At 43.4% G+C, this 26,198-nt stretch overlaps 1 protein-coding gene across 3 annotated transcripts; it reads left to right on the forward strand.

Moving 5' to 3' along the window:
• The first annotated feature begins 519 nt into the window (after positions 1–519).
• LOC110532822 (polymeric immunoglobulin receptor-like) lies at positions 520–14,340 on the forward strand. Of its 3 annotated transcripts, none has more exons than XM_036987428.1 (8): positions 520–755; positions 9,925–10,260; positions 10,430–10,541; positions 10,949–11,037; positions 11,251–11,291; positions 13,184–13,267; positions 13,524–13,583; positions 13,830–14,340. In XM_036987428.1, exons 1-8 carry the CDS (start codon positions 650–652, stop codon positions 13,851–13,853), a joined length of 852 nt encoding a protein of 283 aa, XP_036843323.1. In that variant the 5' UTR covers positions 520–649; the 3' UTR covers positions 13,854–14,340. The 3 variants fall into 3 exon arrangements, with proteins under 3 accessions (XP_036843323.1, XP_036843324.1, XP_036843328.1); XM_036987429.1 differs by having other exon boundaries at positions 13,833–14,340; XM_036987433.1 differs by lacking the exon at positions 13,830–14,340 and having other exon boundaries at positions 565–687; positions 13,524–13,788.
• The last annotated feature ends 11,858 nt before the right edge of the window (positions 14,341–26,198 follow it).

Consider the following 26,198-nt stretch of genomic DNA (forward strand, 5'->3'; position numbering starts at 1 on the left):
TATTTCATAAAGCTAATAAGTCATTTTGGTGTACTCTTGTTAATGTGTATTATCTGTATCAAACAAAAAAAACTAATCCTCTGTTGACCTAACTCAATAGGTGGCCTGTCACAAACCTGTGTGTCTTTATGTTGTGGTTGAGGTGTTCCCCTCATTAAACAGTAACTTGCATAGTCGGCAGATGTTACTACAATATACTACAGTCATCAATATGCAAAACACTATAGTGAATATTACAGTAAATTCCACATAAGCAGTGTAGCGAATACCATAGTATATAAATATACTGTACTACAGTATTTAGACTGTATAATTGTTTCATGTGGGATGTTTCAAGAAAGGGCTGTAAACAGTGTTATCAATCTTAATCATACACAAGTTGTTTTATAGTGCAGAAATAAAGTGATTGCATTCCAACCTAAATGTGTTTTGTGTTGATGTGTCCACAGCGAGGCATGTGTCTGTGCAGACAGGAGGCTCCACCACCTTCCCATGTCGCTATGATCTGAATCACATCAACCATGTGAAATACTGGTGTCAAGGATTAGGGTGGGATGTATGTTCGTATGTAGTACGTACTGACCATCCTAAGAGCAGTGGTAAGACCTCAATCTCTGATGACATCAACAAGAGAATCTTCACTGTGACCATGACTGACCTGGCGTCATGGGACTATGGGAATTACAGGTGTGTTGTGGAGATCAATAGAGGAACAGATATCATGATACAATGGTTCTACCTGTCTGTCACTCCAGGTAAGATCCCTTCACTGCTTGTATCTAGTAAAGTAGAATGAATAGTGCTCAGCAATGTCCTATGGAGTGTCCTGTAATCCTGCAATGTCAAATACGAAAATATGACCCAATTATAAATAACCTATTAAAACAAATGAAATGAGAAATGTGTAACCACTCTGAAAATCATAGACAGAGCTATACTGTACATGTCGGTAAAACAAGATTATAAACTCTGAAAAAAAAGAAACATCCCTTTTTCAGGACCCCGTCTTTCAAAGATACTTAGTTCAAATTCAAATAACTTCACAGATCTTCAATGTAAAGGGTTTAAACACTGTGTCCCATAATTGTTCAATGAACCATAAGCAATTAATCAGTGGTGGGCCGTCAGGGCCAGCAAGGCCTTCTCTGCTGGCCTAAACATCATCAGAATATTATTATTTTTTAAATATATTTTCCCACAAATTAAATTATTCCCCAGAGTAAGAGTTATACTCTTCATTTCATAGCTTTGCTCTTGGTTTCACTGCTTCCAGCCCCAGGTTGAGATTTGGAGGGCTGGTCTTTATGTTAGATCATTTATCCAATTATATTCAGCCATCATGTGTAGCCAGGGGTCTAAAACCTGCCCTCAGGCCTTCAGAATCAACAGTGCGTGCTTGTAGCTTAAAGTGAATGGAAATTAAAATTTAGTGTCAACCAATCAGCTTTAGAGTTGGCTATTGTACGCCCGCTGGCTGACTCCAGTGTTACACAGGAGCCAGCTAGCAGGCGTAGTGCGTGCACGTCTTTTGATTGGATTACCAATATTAAGAGGCAGGTCCTATATGGGCAGGTCTATGCAGAACCTCACAACTAGGAAACTGAATTTGATAAACAAATTAATTTGCGTACTACTAAGCTGTTTTTCAACCCACAATGGCGGAAGGAGGAGAAGATATCGATTTGGTCGAGGATATAATTATAACGCCATTCTCAAGACAAACTTTTCAAGAAAAGTTAGACATTGTAAGGAGAGGTCGCCCGACGCCGACGCTACAAAGCCTGTCACAGGCGGGAAAGGGGTTCGTTCGCCACTTTCAAAGTTCCAACTACGAGCGCTATCAATGGCTCACAGGCTCCGAGAAGCACTGCAAACTGTACTGCTGGGAATGCCTATAATTACAATTGAGCGAGAGAGGCGCAGGTTCAGTCAAATCTACGATGACACAGCGCGCATCTCAAGTTCACCCAGTGCACGCAGAGGCCCAGCACAAGGAGACCCTCGCACATACTACCAACAACTCCACAGCAATATTCTGGACAACATTTTTTGCCAGATACGAAACAGGTTTCAAGACCAAGAAAAATGTATGTTTCTCTCCCTCCTGGACCCCCAGCACTTTCAGCCCTACCGGAAAACCGCAAACAGCATTCTCCAGCTTAACAGATAGTCACGGAACACTGTTCGACCTATCCAAGCAACAATGTTGCTACTAATCCATGCGATCCATAACGGGCGCGGTCCCAAATTAAAACCACCACGACCTAGAGCGATCATACCGATGATTGAGTTAAATACTTTATAAACTACACATGCTGAAAACAAACAAAGAGCTCCTCCCAAAAGAGCTGAAATAGCTGTCTTTATTTCCTCCTTCCTTACTGCTGATGCGCTCTTAAAGTGGCAGTGCACGGTGAAGGCTCCGTGCAGGATTTCGCCACAAGCTGTTAGTGTCTTAATGACCGTTCCACAGGTGGATGTTCATTAATTGCAGTAGCATGCCGTGGGCCTGGGGCCTGGGCCTTCAGTGAGGTCCTACACAGTCCCACCCAAATTAATGCACCTCTTATTACCATCATTATGATGCCATGGCTCTAGACACTATACCTTTAGACAGAAACACAGTATAACCAGGCGTTGCGTCACCTTGAAATTGACATTTTTATTCAGAGAATTGCAGGGGAAGAGTACAATACAGTACAGGTCAACTAATAGGCAAGAACATAGTTGAGTGCAACAGAGTTATATTAATATTATTATTCTATCCATTTCTGGTCCAGAAACCTTGAGCTTTAAGTAAAAAAATAAATAAACACAGTGTGTTCACTAAACAGCGCATTGTCGCACCCAAAGCAGTTTCACCGTGATGATAAAGACACATAACTATTCACTGAAAATAAAAGAAAGAAAACAAATAATTTGCAACATAGGCTATTTGCCATTTTATTTTGTTAATATATAGGCTATTTAATATTAACGAAATAAAATGGAAACATACATACACATTTAATAAAAAATAAAATGCATTGTATGCATAGCATTTCTGGAATACGAAATCAAATTAATCAACCCATGGAGGTCTGGATTTGGAGTCACACTCAAAATTAAAGTGGAAAACCACACTACTTGTCATGTATTGTCATGTTGTGTCTTGTTTCTGTCCTTTCCCTTCACCCTGTCTCCCTCTGCTGGTCGTTATTAGGTTACCTTTTCTCCCCCTCTTTCCCCCAGCTGTTCCTTGTCTCCTCCTAACTACCTCGTCACCCCTTTTCCCACCTGTTCCCTTTTTCCCTCTGATTAGTCCTCTATATCTCTCTCTGTTTTTGCTCCTGTCTTTGTCGGATTCTTGTTTGTGTTATTCATGCCTGAACCAGACTATCGTCATGTTTGCTGCAACCTTGTCCTGTCCTGTCGGAATCTGCCGGTCCATCTGAGCCTACCTATGTTTTGTCATTAAAGAAGCTCTGTTTACGTTAATTCGCTTTTGGGTCCTCATTCACGCACCGTAACAGAAGAATCCGACCAAGAATGGACCCAGCGACTTCGGATCCTCTCCACTCAGCCGTCGAGATCCAGGGAGCGATGCTGGGCAGACACGAGCAGGAATTGTCTGCTGCTCGACATGCCGTTGAGACCCTGGCCACCCAAGTCTCCAACCTCACAGAACAGGTTCACCATCTCCGCCTCGATCCACCGGCCACTTCCAGGGCTTTCGAATCTCCGGAGCCCAGAATCAATAACCCGCCGTGTTACTCTGGGGAGCCCACTGAATGCCGCTCGTTCCTCACCCAGTGTGATATTGTGTTTTCTCTCCAGCCCAACACTTACTCCAGGAGCACTGCTCGTGTCGCCTACGTCATATCTCTCCTTACTGGACGGGCTCGTGAGTGGGGCACGGCAATCTGGGAGGCAAGGGCTGAGTGTACTAACCAGTATCAGGACTTTAAGGAGGAGATGATACGGGTTTTTGATCGATCTGTTTTTGGGGAGGAGGCTTCCAGGGCCCTGTCTTCCCTATGTCAAGGTAATCGATCCATAACAGACTACTCTATTGAGTTTCGCACTCTTGCTGCCTCCAGTGGCTGGAACGAGCCGGCTTTGCTCGCTCGTTTTCTGGAGGGTCTCCGCGCAGAGGTAAAGGATGAGATTCTCTCCCGGGAGGTTCCTTCCAGCGTGGATTCCTTGATTGAACTCGCTATTCGCATTGAGCGACGGGTTGATCTTCGTCACCGAGCTCGTGGAAAGGAGCTCGCGTTCTCCGTTGCCCCCCTCTCCGCATCACTACCATCTTCCTCTGCCGGCTCGGGTGCTGAGCCTATGCAGCTGGGAGGTATCCGCATCTCGACTAAGGAGAGGGAACGGAGAATCACCAACCGCCTCTGTCTCTATTGCGGTTCTGCTGGTCATTTTGTCACTTCATGTCCAGTAAAAGCCAGAGCTCATCAGTAAGCGGAGGGCTACTGGTGAGCGCTACTACTCCTGTCTCTCCTTCAAGATCCTGCACTACCTTGTCGGTCCATCTACGCTGGACCGGTTCGTCAGCTTCCTGCAGTGCCTTAATAGACTCTGGGGCGGAGGGCTGTTTTATGGACGAGACCTGGGCTCGGGAACATGACATTCCTCTCAGACAGTTAAGGGAGTCCACGGCCTTGTTCGCCCTGGATGGTAGTCCTCTCCCCAGGATTCAGCGTGAGACGCTACCTTTAACCCTCACTGTTTCTGGTAATCATAGCGAAACCATTTATTTTTTAATTTTTCGTTCACCTTTTACACCTGTTGTTTTGGGCCATCCCTGGCTAGTTTGTCATAATCCTTCCATTAATTGGTCTAGTAATTCTATCCTCTCCTGGAACGTCTCTTGTCATGTGAAATGTTTAATGTCTGCTATCCCTCCTGTTTCCTCTGTCTCTTCTTCACAGGAGGAGCCTGGTGATTTGACAGGGGTGCCGGAGGAATATCACGATCTGCGCACGGTGTTCAGTCGGTCCAGGGCCACCTCTCTTCCTCCACACCGGTCGTATGATTGTAGTATTGATCTCCTTCCGGGAACCACTCCCCCCCGGGGTAGACTATACTCTCTGTCGGCTCCCGAACGTAAGGCTCTCGAAGATTATTTGTCTGTAGCTCTTGCCGCCGGTACCATAGTCCCCTCCTCCTCTCCCGCCGGAGCGGGGTTTTTTTTTGTTAAGAAGAAGGATGGGTCCCTGCGCCCCTGCATAGATTATCGAGGGCTGAATGACATAACAGTGAAGAATCGTTATCCGCTTCCTCTTATGTCTTCAGCCTTCGAGATCCTGCAGGGAGCCAGGTTTTTCACTAAGTTGGACCTTCGTAACGCTTACCATCTCGTGCGCATCAGGGAGGGGGACGAGTGGAAGACGGCGTTTAACACTCCGTTAGGGCACTTTGAATACCGGGTTCTTCCTTTCGGCCTCGCTAACGCTCCAGCTGTCTTTCAGGCATTAGTCAATGATGTCCTGAGAGACATGCTGAACATCTTTGTTTTCGTTTACCTTGACGATATCCTGATTTTTTCACCGTCACTCCAGATTCATGTTCAGCACGTTCGACGTGTCCTCCAGCGCCTTTTAGAGAATTGTCTTTTTGTGAAGGCTGAGAAGTGCTCTTTTCATGCCTCCTCCGTCACATTTCTCGGTTCTGTTATTTCTGCTGAAGGCATTAAGATGGATCCCGCTAAGGTCCAAGCTGTCATTGATTGGCCCGTCCCTAAGTCACGCGTCGAGCTGCAGCGCTTTCTCGGCTTCGCGAACTTCTATCGTCGTTTCATCCGTAATTTCGGTCAGGTGGCAGCTCCTCTCACAGCCCTTACTTCTGTCAAGACGTGCTTTAAGTGGTCCGTTTCCGCCCAGGGAGCTTTTGATCTCCTCAAGAATCGTTTTACATCCGCACCTATCCTTGTTACACCTGACGTCACTAGACAGTTCGTTGTCGAGGTTGACGCGTCAGAGGTGGGCGTGGGAGCCATTCTTTCTCAGCGCTCCCTCTCTGACGACAAGGTCCACCCTTGCGCGTATTTTTCTCATCGCCTGTCGCCGTCGGAACGTAACTATGATGTGGGAAACCGCGAACTGCTCGCCATCCGCTTAGCCCTAGGCGAATGGCGACAGTGGTTGGAGGGGGCGACCGTTCCTTTTGTCGTTTGGACTGACCATAGGAACCTTGAGTACATCCGTTCTGCCAAACGACTTAATGCGCGTCAGGCACGCTGGGCGCTGTTTTTCGCTCGTTTCGAGTTCGTGATTTCTTATCGTCCGGGCTCTAAGAACACCAAGCCTGATGCTTTATCTCGTCTCTTCAGTTCTTCAGTAGCCTCCACTGACCCCGAGGGGATTCTCCCTGAGGGGCGTGTTGTCGGGTTGACTGTCTGGGGAATTGAGAGGCAGGTAAAGCAAGCACTCACTCAAACTCCGTCGCCGCGCGATTGTCCTAGGAACCTTCTTTTCGTTCCCGTTCCTACTCGTCTGGCCGTTCTTCAGTGGGCTCACTCTGCCAAGTTAGCCGGCCACCCTGGCGTTCGGGGTACGCTTGCTTCCATTCGCCAGCGTTTTTGGTGGCCCACCCGGGAGCATGACACGCGTCGCTTCGTGGCTGCTTGTTCGGTCTGCGCGCAGACTAAGTCCGGTAACTCCCCTCCTGCCGGCCGTCTCAGGCCGCTTCCCATTCCCTCTCGACCGTGGTCTCACATCGCCTTAGATTTTGTCACCGGACTGCCTTCGTCAGCGGGGAAGACTGTTATTCTTACGGTTGTCGACAGGTTCTCTAAGGCGGCTCATTTTATTTCCCTTGCTAAGCTTCCTTCTGCTAAAGAGACGGCACAAATCATCATCGAGAATGTTTTCAGAATTCATGGCCTTCCGTCAGACGTCGTTTCGGACAGAGGTCCGCAATTCACGTCTCAATTTTGGAGGGAGTTTTGCCGTTTGATTGGGGCTTCCGTCAGTCTCTCTTCCGGCTTTCACCCCCAGTCTAACGGTCAAGCAGAACGGGCCAATCAGACTATTGGTCGCATCTTACGCAGTCTTTCTTTTCGCAACCCTGCGTCTTGGTCAGAACAGCTCCCCTGGGCAGAATACGCCCACAACTCGCTTCCTTCGTCTGCGACCGGGCTATCTCCTTTTCAGAGTAGCCTCGGGTACCAGCCTCCGCTGTTCTCATCTCAGTTCGCCGAGTCCAGCGTCCTCTCCGGTCAGGCTTTTGTCCAACGTTGCGAGCGCACCTGGAAGAGGGTCAGGTCTGCACTTTGCCGTTATAGGGCGCAGACTGTGAGAGCTGCTAATAAGCGTAGAACTAAGAGTCCTAGATATTGTCGCGGTCAGAGAGTTTGGCTCTCCACTCAGAACCTTCCCCTTAAGACCGCTTCTCGCAAGTTGACCCCGCGGTTCATTGGTCCGTTCCGTATTTCTCAGATCATTAATCCTGTCGCAGTTCGACTTCTTCTTCCGCGATATCTTCGTCGCGTCCACCCGGTCTTCCATGTCTCCTGTATCAAGCCCGTTCTTCGCGCCCCCGCTCGTCTCCCCCCCCCCCCCCCATCCTTGTCGAGGGCGCACCCATCTACAGGGTCCGTAGGATTTTGGACATGCGTCCTCGGGGCCGTGGTCATCAGTACCTAGTAGATTGGGAGGGGTACGGTCCTGAGGAGAGGAGTTGGGTTCCCTCTCGGGACGTGCTGGACCGTGCGCTGATCGAGGATTTCCTCCGTTGCCGCCAGGTTTCCTCCTCGAGTGCGCCAGGCGGCGCTCGGTGAGTGGGGGGGTACTGTCTTGTATTGTCATGTTGTGTCTTGTTTCTGTCCTTTCCCTTCACCCTGTCTCCTTCTGCTGGTCGTTATTAGGTTACCTTTTCTCCCCCTCTTTCCCCCAGCTGTTCCTTGTCTCCTCCTAACTACCTCGTCACCCCTTTTCCCACCTGTTCCCTTTTTCCCTCTGATTAGTCCTCTATATCTCTCTCTGTTTTTGCTCCTGTCTTTGTCGGATTCTTGTTTGTGTTATTCATGCCTGAACCAGACTATCGTCATGTTTGCTGCAACCTTGTCCTGTCCTGTCGGAATCTGCCGGTCCATCTGAGCCTACCTATGTTTTGTCATTAAAAAAGCTCTGTTTACGTTAATTCGCTTTTGGGTCCTCATTCACGCACCGTAACACTACTGGCTGATCCAACTTTGATGTAATGTCCTTAAAACAAGTCAAAATGAGGCACAGTGTGTGTAGTGTGTGTAGTGTAGTGTGTGTGGCCTCCACATGCCTGTATGACCTCCCTACAACGCCTGGGCATGCTCCTGATGAGGTGGCGGATGGTCTCCTGAGGGATCTCCTCCCAGACCTGGACTAAAGCATCCGAAAACTCCTGGACAGTCTGTGGTGCAGCTTGGCGTTGGTGGATGGAGCGAGACATGATGTCCCCGATGTGCTCAATTGGATTCAGGTCTGGGGAACGGGCGGGCCAGTACATAGCATCAATGCCTTCCTCTTGCAGGAACTGCTGACACACTCCAGCCACATGAGGTCTAGCATTGTCTTGCATTAGGAGGAATCCAGGGCCAACCGCACCAGCATATGGTCTCACAAGGGGTCTGAGGATCTCATCTCGGTACCTAATGGCAGTCAGGCTACCTCTGGCGAGCACATGAAGGGCTGTGCGGCCCCCCAAAGAAATGCCACCCCACACAATGACTGACCCACTGCCAATCTGGTCATGCTGGAGGATGTTGCAGGGCAGCAGAACATTCTCCACGGCGTCTCCAGACTGTCACGACTGTCACATGTGCTCAGTGTGAACCTGCTTTCATCTGTGAAGAGCACAGGGCGCCAGTGGCGAATTTGCCAATCTTGGTGTTCTCTGGCAAATGAAAAACGTTGTGCACGGTGTTGGGCTGTAAGCACAACCCCCACCTGTGGACGTCGGGTCCTCATACCACCCTCATGGAGTCTGTTTCTGACCGTTTGAGCAGACACATGCACATTTGTGGCCTGCTGGAGGTAATTTTGCAGGGCTCTGGCAGTGCGCCTCCTGCTCCTCCTTGCACAAAGGCGGAGGTAGCGGTCCTGCTGCTGGGTTGTTGCCCTCCTATGGCCTCCTCCACGTCTCCTGATGTACTGGTCTGTCTCCTGGTAGCGCCTCAATGCTCTGAACATTACGCTGACAGACACAGCAAACCTTCTTGCCACAGCTCGCATTGATGTGCCATCCTGGATGAGCTGCACTACCTGAGCCACTTGTGTGGGTTGTAGACTCCGTCTCATGCTACCACTAGAGTGAAAGCACCGCCAGCATTCAAAAGTGACCAAAACATCAGCCAGGAAACTTAGGAACTGAGAAGTGGTCTGTGGTCACCACCTGCAGAACCACTCCTTTATTGGGGGTGTCTTGCTAATTGCCTATAATTTCCACCTGGTGTCTATTCTTTTTGCACAACAGCATGTGACATTTATTGTCAATCAGTGTTGCTTCCTAAGTGGACAGTTTGATTTCACAGAAGTGTGATTGACTTGGAGTTACATTGTGTTGTTTAAGTGTTCCCTTTATTTTTTTGAGCATTGTATATATCTGTCTGGAAGAAATTTAGAGTTGTCTGAATTACAGCTATACAGAACCTTTTGGGAATAAATAAACTTGGTAAAAGCTTCTTTAGTGCCCTTGAGTTATTTTCTCTGAAAAATAAGAACCTAACAACGTTTCTTTATTCACTGAGTATATTTGGGGTCATGATGGAGTAACACAACTAAGCTTGTGAGGAAAGTTACATTCTTCAAGAATCAATGGCTATATATCATTATTATGAATTTAAAAGACAAAAAAATAGATGTGTCAATCCCAGATTGCAGCTTTAAGGAATTTGGAAGGAGCCTGTTGTAAAAGCACTTTTTTCTTCTCTGAATTCTTGTTTTTTTTACCTGTGTTCAGGTACTCCAGAACTCTATGTGGAACAACAGGAAGTGACTGGAGTAGAAGGAGGGAGTGTCACTGTCTGTTGTTACTATAGTAACTCTGGAGATATGAAGTGGTGCAGGATGGGTGGTGATTGTGTGAGTTGGTATTCTGGGACTTTACATGGAACATCAGTGACATTAACGCGGACTAGTGATGCCAACAACAGAAAAGTCTTAACAGTGACTATGAGTGGACTGAAGATGGAGAACACTGACTGGTATTGGTGTAGAGTTGGAGAAATAGAGATGCCTATTCACATCACTGTCAGTCAACAAACTGCAACACAGAGAACCTCTAAGATGACCTCAAGTTAGTAGATCAATCACATACTTTATGATCAATATGATTCCCTTTGTTTTATCCACTGGAATCATCTGGAACTAATTGTAATATGAACTATGAATGTGATGTTGCTATACAACCTGACTATCTGGTTTACCATTAACTTCATTGATGATATTGTTGTTTTACCTCACAGCAACCCAAGACCCAACCCCTCAACAACCCTCTGCCTCTCCAACTGCTGAGCCTGTTCAGACTGACAACACAAGTCAAGGAGCTGAGGGGAACATGGAGGAAGTCCACCAGAGGTTATTATCACTCCTTCAGATGTTTTATCCCACATGTTGTTAGATAATATGAACTCTGAGAAACATTACAATTCCATCATACACTACAACAGTTAATGCTAACCAAACACCCTCCCTAAATGCATATAGAGACTGTTATCACTTCCTCCTGGGTAGAACATCTCTGTGGTTGCCTTGTGAGAAGTAGCAGCATTATTGTGTTATACTCACTCATGTGCAAGAACAAGTTGCACACTTAATAAATTGTCATAATCTCAATAATAATCATCTCTTCATTTGCATGGTCAACTTCCACACGTGAATAGATAAATAATTGTTCCACTTATCATACAAGTTGTTACCTTTTCACAAATGATCAATTTATAATCATCTATTTTAATTGTATTATTAATTCATGTTGTCATCAGGTCCGTGAAAGTCCTACTCATCTCTCTGGGCATGTTGGTGGTGGTGACAGCTGGTATCCTAGTAACATGGAAGATGTGGAGAAGGCATAGTAAGTAGTCATTTTATGTGAATATAAAACAGGAGAATAGTTTAGAAAATACTAAATGTATTGATATTGTGACCAACAGTATATTTCTCACCTGTGATTCATCTTGAATGACAGAAAACATTTGGAGGAATTGTCTTTAAGAAATCCATTCAGAGGTATTATTGTACTATAACAAACTCAGAAGTTACTGACATCTCCCTCTCTTTATTCCAGAGGACAATAAGGCCAAGGACCAGACAACTAACAACTCAGTGGTAGGATACACTTATTTAATTGTATTATTTTCAACCATCTGCTTTTCTGTTGTTGATCTGGGATCATCTACCATTTGACTCCAGCGTTACCTGTTCAGTTGATTATCAATGAGTTGACATAAAAGGTCACATATTCTAACTGAACCCAAGCTCTTACAGTGCTCACGATGTTGAAAAATGTTGTGAATACTGTCAGTTCACTAAATATACACATATACATACATATCAGTGGAAAGGTGCAGCATGAGACATATTTATTAAAGTAAATCTTCAAAAAACAACAACGAATAAACAAACGTAAAGTTCATAGTGCACATAGCACTAAACCAAAACGAAACAATATCCCACAAACGCAGGTGGGAAAAGGACCACACTAAGCATGATCCCCAATTAGAGGCAACGATCATCAGCTGCCTCCAATTGGGAACCATACTCACACCAACATAATACAAGACTAGAACACCCCCTAGTCACGCTCTGACCTATTGCACCATAGAGAACCCCAAGTGCTCTCTATGGTCAGGGCGTGACAGGTAATTAATGGGGTCAAATTTGTCTTCACTTTTGTGGATTGGGGTGATCAGTCCTTGGTTCCAGATAATGGGGAATATGCCAGAGCTGAGGAAGATGTTAAAGAGTTTACGGATAGCCAGGATAGATTTGTGTTCTGTATATTTTATCATTACATTTAGGATACCATCAACCCCACTAGCCTTTTTGGTTGTAGGGTTTGTATTTTCTCCTGTAGATCATTTAATTTAATTGGAGAATCCAGTGGGTTCTGCTAGTATTTAATAGTTGATTCTAAGATGTGTATTTGATCATGTATGTGTTTCTGCTGTTTGTTCTTTGTTATAGAACCAACCAGATTGGAGAAGTGGTTTATCCAAACATCTCCGTTTTGGATAGATAACTCATCGTGTTGCTGTTTGTTTAGAGTTTTCCAATTTTAAGTGGTTTTTCCAAATCTAAGTGGTTAGTCTATGGATTCTTCAATTACATTGAGCTGATTTCTGACGTGCTGTTCCTTCTTTTTCTGTAGTGTATTTTTGTCCAGGAAATTGTTGAGAAGGGATTGAATTTTTCTTGCCTAATTGTTTTATGGTAGATTTCCACAATACTTTCCTTCCATCTATAGCATTTCTTATTATTCAGGTCCCTTGGCTTTGATGCCTCATGATTGAGCATAGCCCTGTTTGAGTAGAGTGTTATTTTGCTGTGATCTGATAGGGGTCTCAGCACTACTGCCAAGAGATGAGCCATAGGAGTCCCCTCGAAACCTACCTTTGACTATGTACATACCCATTGTCCGACAGAGCTGCAAGAGATGTGACCCATTTTTGTTGGTTATGTTGTCGTAGTTGTGTCTAGGGGGACATATGGGGGAGGGAATACTGTCACCTCTAGGTAGGTGTTTTCTCCACCTGCGTGCTGAGGGCTTCTTGTCTAGTTCTGGCATTTAGGTTGCCACAGACTAGTCCATGTCCCTGGGCCTGGAAATGGTTGATCTCCTCCTCTAGGGTGAGCGAAGCTAGCTGAGCATCTGAAGTTCCGGGTCTCTTCCAATGCATGTAGCCATGTGTTTATCTTCTGTGCTGTCCATTTCTCAGAGGCCAAACCCAGAGAGACGCCATGATGTGATGTACAGCACTGCGATGCCTGATCAGTTCAGGACAGCAGAGAATGTCAACATATGGCTACAAGCATCTCGACTCGTAGACAACATTTTTGCTGTTACTCATAAAACATCACTGCCTTGGCAAATGTGCATCTGTTTATAAAACAATTGTATTTCCTGTATCACTTTCTGTCTTGGAACAAGCAATAGGTAAATGTACACTATAACAGTATAACAACACATTTTTGCTACTTGGGTGTCTCTCTACCAACAGGATCCATTTCCTGAAGCTGATGATGATGTCACATACAGCACTGTCATCCCCCAGCACAAGACCCAACTAAAAGGACAGACCAAGGTAAAGCTGTTCTACTGATTCTCCACAGCAGGTATTATGTTATCAGAAACAACAGTAGGTGATTGTTTCCTCAGTGTTAATATAGTCATGGTTACATCACCATTATAGCTGTAGGCCTAATATATCACCTTTATGTTACATATCACAATTATAACAGTCTACCCTTTTAATTTCACAGAGAAGTGTGTTTTTATAGTGTATCTCCATCATGACAGAACTGTCCCTGTTCACCTCTCTATCTGTTCCTCCTCTGTAGTCAGCAGAACCAGATGATAATGTGGTCTACAGCTCACTAGCTCTACAGGTGACCACACAGGTCAGTGTTGGTGTCTCCTCTGTCTGTTGTACCAGATGATGCTGATCTCTCAACAAAGATACAGACAACACCACATTACTATGTGTACTAAACATCACTCTTTAACCACACAAATCTTTCTTAGCCTTTTTAGTTTGCTGCACTTAAACCTGTATCATCACTTTCTGAGAAGCGGACCTTGTCTTTACCATTGTCTGTAAGATTACAGTGGTTTGATTGTGACTGAATATTTCACTTCCTCTCCAGCAGAGGGCAGCAGCACAGCAGTGACTGACAGAGAAGACCTTTGTCTCGTCATTTTACTGGAAGGACAGAACACTCCCTTCTCCTGTGTCACAACATCTGTCTGCCTCCAATATGATTCTGTCATACCTCTTAACCCAACCCAGGTAGATCCCTCTATTCTTTAGTGTAATAAACTACTGAAGACAGTCTGCTGTGTTTGTTTTCATTATCACCACATACACTATCTGTTATATTAGTTATGTTCCATCCACCTTTTCACCTTGTCTCTTGTTGTTTACATGTTCATCTTATTTCTCTCATATATATAGTCAAATGTCCAATGCCAGTAACCAATCAGGAGTGTAAATTTAACGTACAAGCTGTGTAACAAAATAAATATGATGATGAGGCTGAATACAAAATGTACAGTTCCAATCAAAAGTATTCACCCCCCTTGGTATTTTTCCTATTTTGTTGCATTACAACCTGTAATTTAAATTGATTATTTGGGGATTTAATTTAATGGACATACACAAAACAGTCCAAATTGGTGGATTGAAATGTAAAAAATTACTTGTTTCAAAAAAAAAAAAAAAAACAGTGGTGCCTGCATGTGTATTCACCCCCTTGCTATGAAGCCCCTAAATAAATAAGATCTGGTGCAACCAATTACCTTCAGAAGTCACATGATTAGTTAAATCAAGTCCACCTGTGTGCAATCTAAGTGTCTCACTAAGTGTCTAATTTTGCACGCCCAATTTTTCAGTTTTTGATTTGTTAAAAGAGTTTGAAATATCCAATAAATGTCGTTCCACTTCATGATTGTGTCCCACTTGTTGTTGATTCTTCACAAAAAATACAGTTTTATATCTTTATGTTTGAAGCCTGAAATGTGGCAAAAGGTCACAAAGTTCAAGGGGGCCGAATACTTTCGCAAGGCACTGTAAATACATTTAAACTCAGTTTTTCACAATTCCTGGCATTTAATCGTAGTGAAAGTTTCATGTTTTAGGTCAATCTCAATGGCGTTCTTTATTTTAAGAGTGTGAAATGTCAGAATAATAGTAGAGCAAATGATTTATTCCAGCTTTTATTTCTTTCATCACATTCCTAGTGGGTCAGAAGTTTACATATACTTTAAATTGTTTAACTTGGGTCAAACATTTTGGGTAGACTTCCACAAGCTTCCCACAATAAGTTGGGTGAATTTTGACCCATTCCTCCTGACAGAGCTGGTGTAACTGAGTCAGGTTTTTTAGGCCTCCTTGCACGCACACAAGTTTTCAGTTCTGCCCACAAGTGTTCTATAGGATTCAGGTCAGGGCTTTGTGATGGCCACTCCAATACCTTTACTTTTGCTTGGGGTCATTGTCCATTTGCAAGACCCTTTTTCCTGCAACCATAATGATGGTTATTATGGCCAAACAGTTCTATTTTTGTTTCATCAGACCAGAGGATATTTCTCCAAAAAGTACGATCTTTGTCCCCATGTGCAGTTGCAAACCGTAGTGTGTCTTTTTTATGGCGGTTTTGGAGCAGTGGCTTCTTCCTTGCTGAGCAGCCTTTCAGGTTATGTCGATATAGGACTCATTTTACTGTGGATATAGATACTTTTGTACCTGTTTCCTCCAGCATCTTCACAAGGTCCTTTGCTGTTGTTACGGGATTATTTGGCACTTTTCGCACAAAAGTACGTTCATCTCTAGGAGACAGAATGGGTCTCCTTCCGGAGCGGTATGAAGGCTGCATGGTCCCATGGTGTTTATGCGTGCGTACTATTGTTTGTACAGATGAACGTGGTACCTTCAGGCATTTGGAAATTGCTCCCAAGGATGAACCAGACTTGTGGAGGTCTACAATTTTTTTATGAGGTATTGGCTGATTTCTTTTGATTTTCCCATGATTTCAAGCAAACAGTCACTGAGTTTGAGGTAGGCTTTGAAATACATCCACAGGTACACCTCCATTTGAGTCAAATCATGTCAATTAGCCTATCTGATGCTTATAAAGACATTAAATAATTTTCTGGAATTTTCCAAGCTGTTCAACTTAGCGTACATAAACTTCTGACTCAGTGGAATTGTGATACAGTGAATTATAAGTGAAATAATCTGTCTGTAAACAATTGTTGGAAAAAATGACTTGTGTCATGCACGAAGTAGATGTCCTAACCGATTTGCCAAACCTATAGTTTGTTCACAATAAATTTGTGGAGTGGTTGAAAAAAACGAGTTTTAATGACTCTAAGTCAGACCTAAGACCTAAGTGTATGTAAACGTCCAACTTCAACTGTATACTGTTCACCTGTTCTGAAAGGCCCCAGAGTCTGCAACACCACTAAGCAAGGGCACCACCAAGCAAGCGGCTCTATGAAGACCAGGTAGCTCTCCAAACAGGTCAGGGACAAAGTTGTGGAGAAGTACAGATCAGGCTTTGGTTATAAAAATATATCTGAAACTTTAACATCCCATGGAGCACCAATAATTCCATTATTAAAAAATTGAAAGAATATGGTACCACAACAACCTGCCAAGAGAGGGCCACCCACCACAACTCATGGACCAGGCAAGGAGGGCATTAATCAGAGAGGCAACAAAGAGACCAAAGATAACCCTGAAGGATCTGCAAAGCTCCTTAGCAGAGATTGGACTATCTGTCCATCGGACCACTTTAAGCCGTACCCTCCACAGATCTGGGTTTTTAAGGAAGAGTGGCCAGAAAAAAAAGCCATTGCTTAAAGAAAAAAATAAGCAAACACGTTTGGTGTTTGCCAAAAGGCATGTGGGAGACTCCCCAAACATATGGATGAAGGTACTCTGGTCAGATGAGACTAAAATTGAGCTTTTTGGCCATCAAGAAAACGCTATGTCTGGCGCAAACCCAACACCTCCCTTCACCCCGAGAACACCATCATGGGATGTTTTTCATCGGCAGGGACTGGGAAACTGGTCAGAATTGAAGGAATGAAAGATGGCGCTAAATACAGGGAAATTCTTGAGGGAAACCTGTTTCAGTCTTCCAGAGATTTGAGACTGGTACAGAGGTTCACCTTCCAGCAGGACAATGACCATAAGCATACTGTTAAAACGCAAAACTCGAGTGGTTTAAGGGGAAACATTTAAATGTCTTAGAATTGCCTGGTCAAAGCCCAGACCTCAATCCAATTGAGAATCTGTGGTATGACTTAAAGATTCCTGTACACCTGTGGAACACATCCAACTTGAAGGAGCTGTAGCAGTTTTGCCTTGAAGAATGGGCAAAAATCCCAGTGGATAGATGTGCCAAGCTTATAGAGACATACCCCAAGACACATGCAGCTGTAATTTCTGCAAAAGGTGGCTCTACAAAGTATTGACTTTGGGGGGAGTTTATGCACGCTCAAGTTTTCTGTTTTTTTGTTGTATTATTTCTTGTTTGTTTCACAATAAAAAATATTTAGCATCTTCAAAGTTGTAGCCATGTCGTGTAAATCAAACGATAGAACCCCCCCCAAAAAAAATCTATTGTAATTCCAGGTTGTAAGGCATCAAAATAAGAAAAATGCCAAGGGGGGTGAATACTTTCGCAAGCCACTGTATTGAAATTAATATGTACTATGTTACAACTAGACCATAGAATACCATAGATGTTATCTACCACTGAGGGGGGCATGTAGATTCAAACAGAATCAGGAAGAGAGTTAAAGACAGTAATGTTTATGAACATCAGAAAGTAGTTATTGTTTTTTATCTTTTCAAATGTTTTGTGGATTTCACGTTGAATTCACGTTAGTTGTTACTCAACCAAATGTAAATCAAAACTAGACGTTGAACTGACGTCTGTGCCCAGTGGGTAGTGCCACTGTCTATTTTCACTACAGTAACCTGGTGGTATGAGGTGTTGCATGCTGGGTGGTAGTGGCTCATGTGTGAGGAGCAATTCTGGGACTTTAGATGGAAGCTCAGTGACTTTAAGCACCGATGCTGCCAAAAGACGAGTCTTAAAGCGCTTATGCAATCTTTTTAATACAAATGTTAAATCATGAGTATATTAATAATAAATTACTGTTTGTTTCATGAATTAACTTCTAATATATTTTTGATCATTTCTTTCCCTCAGGCTCCTTTTGCTATTGAAATCCTCGGTCTGATCAAGTGTGTGTGTGATAGAAATGTTAATCTATTTACATACACAGCCCTGACTGGTACAAGGGATCGATTAGACTCCCCACTTACCCATTCAAAGTAGGAGGATACAACTGGTCATTGGTCAGAATAATCAGATCAGAGTTCATGCTGTGGGCCAAAAACCACATCCCACCTGAATAGGCTGAAATTCCAAATTTTTTCTTTCAAAAGTGCATTATCATAATTTTCACAATTGAAGTTGTTATTTCAACTTCATAGTGTGCAACTATCATAGAAAAACTGGTTTATTATGTTTTTGACTGCACTGCCCCTTTAACAGGGACTATGAGTAGAGAACACTGACTGGTATTGGTGTAGAGTGGGAAAACTAGAGATGACTGTTCACATCACTGTCACCCAACAAACTGCAACACAGAGAACCCCTTTATCAGTAAGTAATGTCTGGTTGGTTCCCGATAAACTATTTAATATGTATAGTTACTTCACATCTAAATTCAGTAATTTACTTACATTAGTATCAGCCTGATAATATGTATTTATTCCAGCTTTACTTCCTCGCATAGATGCTAGTATGTGAAAAACATAATCTGATATTGTTTTCATAATAGCAACGACCATGCCAACCATTGTCGTGGCAGAATCAGAATTAGTTGGGTAACATTTTATTCATTTTATAGCATGCTTATGTGGGCAAAGTTACGTGGGCCCAGAGAGGGGAGAGGTCTGGTTAGTCTTATCTGTGAATGTGTCATGTATAAACGTCTCTTTTAAACCATGTGACGGGATGATTGAGGGGGAACCAATTATCTCTTGGCTCCACAATGTCTGTGTGCCAGTCACTGTCTCTGTGATCTTGTCCAGTAGGGGGTGTATTTGATATATGCCATTGGGTGAGGTAATGGTTTTGGTCCTGAGTGGTACCAAGAGCGAGATAAGAACATAGTTTAAGAGACCAAAGCTGAACGATAATTTATAGTGTGTCTTTGCTATAATGGATCTCAGTTGCAATGTGTAAGCACTCTCAGAGAATTAATTTATAGACACTGAATTGATCTGAGAGTCACAGGGTTGTGATGGAGCTCATAATAATTAAAGATGGACTTTATGATAACTCTGACTTGTGTGGTGGTTTGCTCTCATGATTTGGTAAATACAGGAAATTTCCACTACACCATCAAAAACAGCTCTGCTGTTAGGACTGGAGATCCTGCTGTCTCCTCTTCCACCTCTCAGGCCCCAGTCAACAACACACCACAGAGCCCAGGGGTAAGTGTACACAATGATGATTATCACTTATTAAGCAAAGTAATTAATTTAGTATCTAAACGGATTAATTATACTGTCCCACAATCACTTGCTCTTTCTGTATCACCCTTCATACATGTCTATATACATACATGTCTATCTGATTGCAGTTTGCAGTCTCAAACAATGTTGTTCTTATGTAGTTTACAAAAGTTTAATCAGGAGGACCCGAGTCTTGGTTTCTACTAAGCTAACATATGGAACTGTTTTAACATCATCATATGATGATAACAAGGATAATTTAAGTATTTCATTTAGAATTTGTAAGTATAAATAAGTGTATAACTTAATTATTTGATGAAACATTGAATTTGGCCTTACTGCTACTATCTCATAGAAACACATTGAATAACATATTCATAAATGACAAATCAGATAGTCAAAAAATAGGTATGTTGTCAAACTTTTCACGCTGTCTAACATTTACTGGACACAATACATCATAATGGTATAAATGTCATACCAAATGAAAGAAGGAAGTATTGGGTACATATTTTGTTTTCATTACATCTTCATATCTTATTTCAGTACGGAGTTGTAGACCGTTAAATAAAGAGTGTTGTCATGAAGTGGCCCTCTTTGGGTATAGCGAGTACCCTCCAACTCTCTCTCTTACCAGCTCTCTCTCTCCCTCCTGCACCCAACCTCTGTTATCTCAGGTCATAAATTCCTGGAGGAGACTCTCTCTCATGCAGTATAGAAAGAGGGTTTCACATTAGAACAAAGGAACTTCTTCTACATCACAGAACTTGAGAACTGAACAATGTCCATGTTTTGGAGAATGTGTAAACGGTCAGTGGAGAATCCATAGAATCCAGAATCCAGCTCCGACCGGTCCACTTTGTGTAATGTTTGTGACCTCATGAGAGACAATACATCCACATTACCATAACTCTGTTTATACAAGAGTCTCCGTTATGAGTTTTGCATCTAATTATTGTATAAAATGAATGAGTAAATATGAAACTATTTGTGAAATTATGTATTGTGGTTTTAAACTGTTTAATGAAAGAGAATCCAGTTCCCTTTAAAGTTTAACTGAGTCATTGGCCCACCCCATGAGCACAGACATTGATCTGGCGTCATGGGACAGCCCTTTTCTGCTGTTCCGATTATAAACCCCACCTGGAGATGCCCACTTCAGACCAAGCATACCTCGATTACCAAGAGGGCTAAGGTTTGAGTAGAGACCATGCATTCCTGAGGGAGCTAAGGTTGTAACGGTTGTTGAATCCCTAACCAAACCACGTGGAGCATTGGCTACACTGTTGGAAATGGTTAAACTCTGAGACTATCGATACCGACAGAATAAGAGCAAATCTTAGATACGAATTATTAGTCTGCAGCTAGAATTTATGTCGACCTGGAATGCGAAGACCGACAACTGCCGAAACAGCTATTCTATAAGAACATTTCTGAATGTTACTCTGAAGTATTCCATTCTAACCAAAGACTCCAGGGACACAGAGAGAATCTAGGATGAACTTTCCAACAGAAAAGGACGATTCCAACAGAGATCATGACGACACACTGAGCGTAAATATATGTATTGATTGCAGTTGTTCCCGAATGAGTGAGCGTTCATGTGCAAAGGATTAGCATTTCAATTATTATAATTATCTGCTGTGTAGTGACTCTTGTCTTTCCCGGCCTTCTCAGTCCACACCCACTTCCCTTATCATTTCCTTGTAACCATATATATTGTTTGTTTATTCATTTCTGTGATTATTTAGTTAGTTAGTAAATAAATGATTAAGACAATTGATGTATGGATGATTCATAGCAAAGACTGGGTTCGTGCAGATAACCAACAACTTTCGACGTTTGAAATGAGACTAACATGAGGTAAAGAATGATTCATTAATTAGAAGACTAATTGGTCAGATATTAAAATATCTGAAAAGTTATATTAGGAAAATTATAACTTTGTAATCTGAAGATTTTCCTTGGTGCCCCAACCTCCTGGTTAATTACATTTACATGATTAAGTTAGTTTAATCACATAATAATAATTACAGAGAATTGATTTGATAAAATAAGTCTTCACTTTAATGATGCCAAAGGCACGACAGTGTGCACTTGTGACTATTTGACCCATCAGCGGGTAAATTGTCACACTACGTCGGGTAAATTGTCACATTGGTTTATCACCAAATAAGAACACAACTAATTAATTGTGAATATTGATTTTAATTTCAAATTCAAAACCAAATTCAACTTCATTAAAGAACTCAAAATAAAAACAATCATGCCTAGAGAATCTGTCAAATCGTGCCTTTCAATCAAAACAAACAATGATGCTGGCAGAGCACACATTAATTAAGTGGCTCGACCACTTGACTTAAATCGAACGTTCTCTGGCGTGCACATAGATCCACGATAATTGTTGGAATCGGAATGGAATGTAATACTGCAGATAACTTGCATAAATGTTTAAAGTCTTAACAAAACAGACATGGTGTTTAAACACACTAATGCGCTCATGCACAGTTTTGTAACAGCCTATACGACGTACATCTGTATCTGACTAATCAGACTCATCTTCAGAGTCACAGTGCTGGCACACATACATTTCCTGGCCTGAGGTACAAGCATCATGGGCCCATTTGTTGCATCTCACACACTTCACCCAGTCTCCTTTGGAAGGCTGTTTGAAAATGGCTCCACACAGACGAGGCAGAAGCAGTCCTCTTCCTCTGATGATGACTCTTCTACGATTTTTAGTTTTTTAGCTGCTTTCTTGTTCTTTGCAGATCCAGATGTTGACTTCCCCCCTCCTTGCTTCCCTTTCTTCGGAAACAGCCTTTTGCTAGATTGTGCCTTCTTCTTCTTCTTTTCCATTTCTAGTGCCTGCTTCACTGGTGTGTCAGTTAGAATTGCTATTTTGCACTGTTTTCTTCCTTTGCAAGCTGGTTTTCGGGGGCCAGCTTTTGGACATGGCCGGATGTCCTCTGGAGTTGGCAGTCCACTGTCAGCAATGGCATTGTTGGGCAAGGGTGAGCTAGTGATAGCATAAGAACTGGGCAGGTCTGTGTCTGAGCTTGTGCTAGGCAGGGCTAGAATGGTGCTGGGGCCTGGCAGGGCTGAATTGGTGATGGGGCCTGGCAGGTTGGTGCCGGGGCCTGGCAGGGCTGGAAGAGTGCTGGGGCCTGGCAGGTTGGTGCTGGGACCTGGCAAGCTGGTGTTGGGGCCTGGCAGGGCTGGAATAGTGCTGGGGTCTGACAGGTTGGTGCTGGGATCTGGCAGGGCTGGAATAGTGCTGGGGCCTGGCAGGGAATTGTTGGTGCTGGGGCCTGGTAGGGTTGGGTTCTGAATGGGGCGATCTGCAACATAGGAGGCGCAAACTCGGTTTCCAGCAATGCATCCCCGTTGTAAGATTGTACCCCAGACACCCTAAAGCCAGCCTGAATGTTCAAGGGAGTTGCAGCCAGAGGATAGGCAATTGCCACAATGTCATAAATTGACATTGTCCTCCCGGAATTGTTCCTCATCCAGGCATCACACGCGGTGTTGATGTGCCTCTTTAGCAGCAGGTAGACAGACCTGTCTAAGGGTTGAATCCAATGAAAGCAATGGGGTGGGAATGACAGCATAATTATGCCATTTTATTTGGCATAATTGAGTCCATCAATGGACAGATGAGACTTGTGGTTTTGTCCAAAAGGATTAAACAGGGCTTCTCCTTTGAGCATTTCGTATGCTCAACGAAATGTTTCAGGAAGTCAACAAAGTGCACATCTTTCATCCACCCAGTGGGATTTGCCTCTCCTATGCTGCCAGGTGGCCCGTTGATCAAGAAATGATTGCGAAGTTGACAGGGGGAATATAAAATATGGAGATATACTATTCCCTGTGGCAGAGTCCGCAAAGGCCAGTGTGAAGAGGGTTCCCCTTTCAGTCTGCCCACCACTTTGTCAGGTTTATGTACTGTGGTCACCCCAGTTTCATCGACATTCCATATGTCTCCTGATCCAAATTGATATCTCTGTAGCACTTCTGCTACATTGTCGAAGAAAGCGTTAAAATGTTCTCTGTTGAAGCTACTTGCCCTGACAAGGCTAGTTGCCTCTGGTTTTCTCAGCGACAGCGTTGGGCGCCGCTTTAAGAAGCCTGTGAACCACTCCGAGCTGGCCTTTTCTTTTTCTGCCCACATTGGCGCGAACTTCAGCTGGTGTGCCACAGCAAACTGGTAGGCAAGTCTTCTGACCTCACTTAGCGAAAACACATTTCCTCAATACAATTACATACTTATTACAGTCTTATTACATGAACCTCCCTGTCTACTACCCTTGTTGCCAAAATGCAATTCATAACACCAAACTAAATTCATGACACTGTATAAAGTAGTATGTGTGTGGATATACTGTCCCATACAGTAGGCATGTTTTGTGTGAGTAGACACACACACACACACACACACACACACACACACACACACACACACACACACACACACACACACACACACACACACCTATACGTTTGGCGTTTTTGTTAATAATTTATTTTATGAATCCAGTTGTAAATAAATGTATGATCAATGAAGACATTGTTCTGAATTGATGTCGTACCCTGCCTCATCCATGGCCAGGAGGAGGGTGTCACTCTCATAGGGATGGTGACTGTACACCTTCCAGCTCCATGCTGAAAATAGGGCATCCTCAATAGGGCTGAGGAAAGGAGAGTATGGGGGCAGATATAGGGTCACGATATGGGAATGGGCAGAAACCATGCCTGAACAACCTCTGCATGGTGGAACCTGACATTGTCCCACATAGGTGACCCCTTCACCTTGACAGATCTGCTCAATTTCATTAAGAAACACAATGAGGTGTGCAGCGTTGTAAGATCCAAGTAATGGCCTACGTCCTCCACACCATCTTCAGAGGTAGCTGCACACATGGAGATGTTTCACCACGTTGTCCAGGCATTTGGACAGTCTCCCATTGGCCGATGAGAGTCCACCCACGGCGCCGACATTTAGCAAAGATCATCTAGCAAAGATATACTTATGATGGTTAACAACAGTGTCAAGCACCATCACTATCACATCTAAGGTAAGACCCAGGTGCAGACAGTGTCGAAACAACAAAGTTTATTAGAACAGGGGCATGCAAAATGACAGGTCAAGGGCAGGCAGTCAGTAATCCAGATAGGTGGGGCAAAGGTACAGCACGGCAGGCAGGCTCAGGGTCAGGGAAGGCAGAATTGTCAACACCGGGGAAACTAGGAAACAGGAACAATCCAGAGACAGGAGCAGATGGAAAAACACTGGTAAGCTTGATGAAACAAAACAAACTGGCAACAGACAAACAGAGAACACAGGTATAAATACACAAGGGATAATGGGGAAGATGGGCGACACCTAGAGGGGGGTGGAGACAATCACAAAGACAGGTGAAACAGATCAGTGTCTGTCAATCACGCTCTAAAAATATATTTGAGTTAGTTACTTTTACAGTATAGTTCCAATATTATACTGTGAAGTAGCATGTGCAAAACATAGTAACAGTAATACAGCAATGTACCTGAACACAATCGGCCCGTAGTTCTTTCCCCCAGTCGTTGTTTCTCTCAAAAAGCACAAGGTAAATGTGTTTAATATATACCTGGTGCCTCTTCATAAGGTGGCCAATTGTTGGTAGGCTGATGGATGCCACATTGGTAAAGGTGTCATCGTTCTCCTCAATGGCCTGCTTCATTTCGGACAGCCATTCCTGGCCCATGTCATTCCTGGCCCTCACTATTTCCACCACGGCCCACTACTGCTGGTTGGTAAGCACACGGCCACCACCATGGGGTCTTCTGTCAATTCTGAGAGTAGAACAGAGTGTACTGTCAATAGTTCATACTGTAGGAATACTGTAACATGTTTTGTGAATTTACTTGCATTACAATATGTTATTTACTGTGAATGTAATGGTAAAGCATAGTCCATATCCTGCAGACTTACCGGTTATCTTAGCGAAATATTCTCATGATCGAGTTGACAGTTGATCTTTTCAGATATGGGTGAACTAATATGGAAGCTTCTGCCATGGCAAGGCCTCTGTTTACCACAAGGTCAACAAAAATGCCCGGACTTCATTAGATACCCACCTCTTTGACCTCTTTGATGGGGTCTATGCCCACCATTTTGACCTCTTTGACAGGGCCCATGCCCACCTCTCTGAAGGGGCCCTTGTCCACAAGCTCTTTTATTTCTTCCTCTCCCTTCTTGTCTATCTGCTACATGTTCAAAGAAAGTGTTCACACACACCTTTTATATGTTGACCAATTGTGGTTACCACTATGTGAAATCAATGAGCAATCACAAAGTCATTATGTGTAGCTATGATGTATTATTCTTGTCATTTAGATGTTTATACTATACAAACATACATTTATTTCTGTAATTCTCAAAATCCATATGTAGTAGACCAACCAGATTCAAATCTATAGGTTTACCAAACGGTTAAGTGATTAAAACCAGTTAGAGATAGGGGGCAGTATTTCCACTTTGGATGAATTACGTGCCCATAGTGAACTGCATCAAAATCTGTCCTAAATTGCTAATATATGCATATCATTATTAATATTGGATAGAAAACACTCTGAAGTTTCTAAAACCGTTTGAATTATGTCTGTGAGTATAACAGAACTCACAGGGCAGGTAATCTTCCAAACAAGTTTTGAAATCTTGAAAGTTGGGGCAACTTTGACGTCATCGCCACCTCCCTTCCCAACAAGGTATGGATCTTCCTACGTCTTCCACTAGATGTCCTCATTCAGTAGAAAGTGTAATGGAGCATTTGCTGTGAACTTTGACCTAATGGGAAGGAAAGTAGTTGGTGTCGCAAAAGGATGCCATTTTGTTGAGGCGCGTTTGCCTTTGAGTGCTTCAGCTGTTCCAATCAGCCCCAGATGAAAACGAATAATCCGGTTGGAATGCTATTGGATATATATGATTATAACATCC

This window comes from Oncorhynchus mykiss, chromosome 1, assembly GCF_013265735.2.
Source record: "Oncorhynchus mykiss isolate Arlee chromosome 1, USDA_OmykA_1.1, whole genome shotgun sequence".
Lineage (NCBI taxonomy): Eukaryota > Metazoa > Chordata > Actinopteri > Salmoniformes > Salmonidae > Oncorhynchus > Oncorhynchus mykiss.

Excerpts from the sequence above, each read along its gene's own strand:
- LOC110532822 (XM_036987428.1), top strand. The coding sequence starts at position 650 with ATGACTGACCTGGCGTCATGGGACTATGGGAATTACAGGTGTGTTGTG. Across the intron at positions 10,261-10,429 it reads AACCTCTAAGATGACCTCAA|CAACCCAAGACCCAACCCCT; the intron begins GTTAGTAGATCA and ends TTTACCTCACAG. Across the intron at positions 13,268-13,523 it reads AACTAAAAGGACAGACCAAG|TCAGCAGAACCAGATGATAA; the intron begins GTAAAGCTGTTC and ends CCTCCTCTGTAG.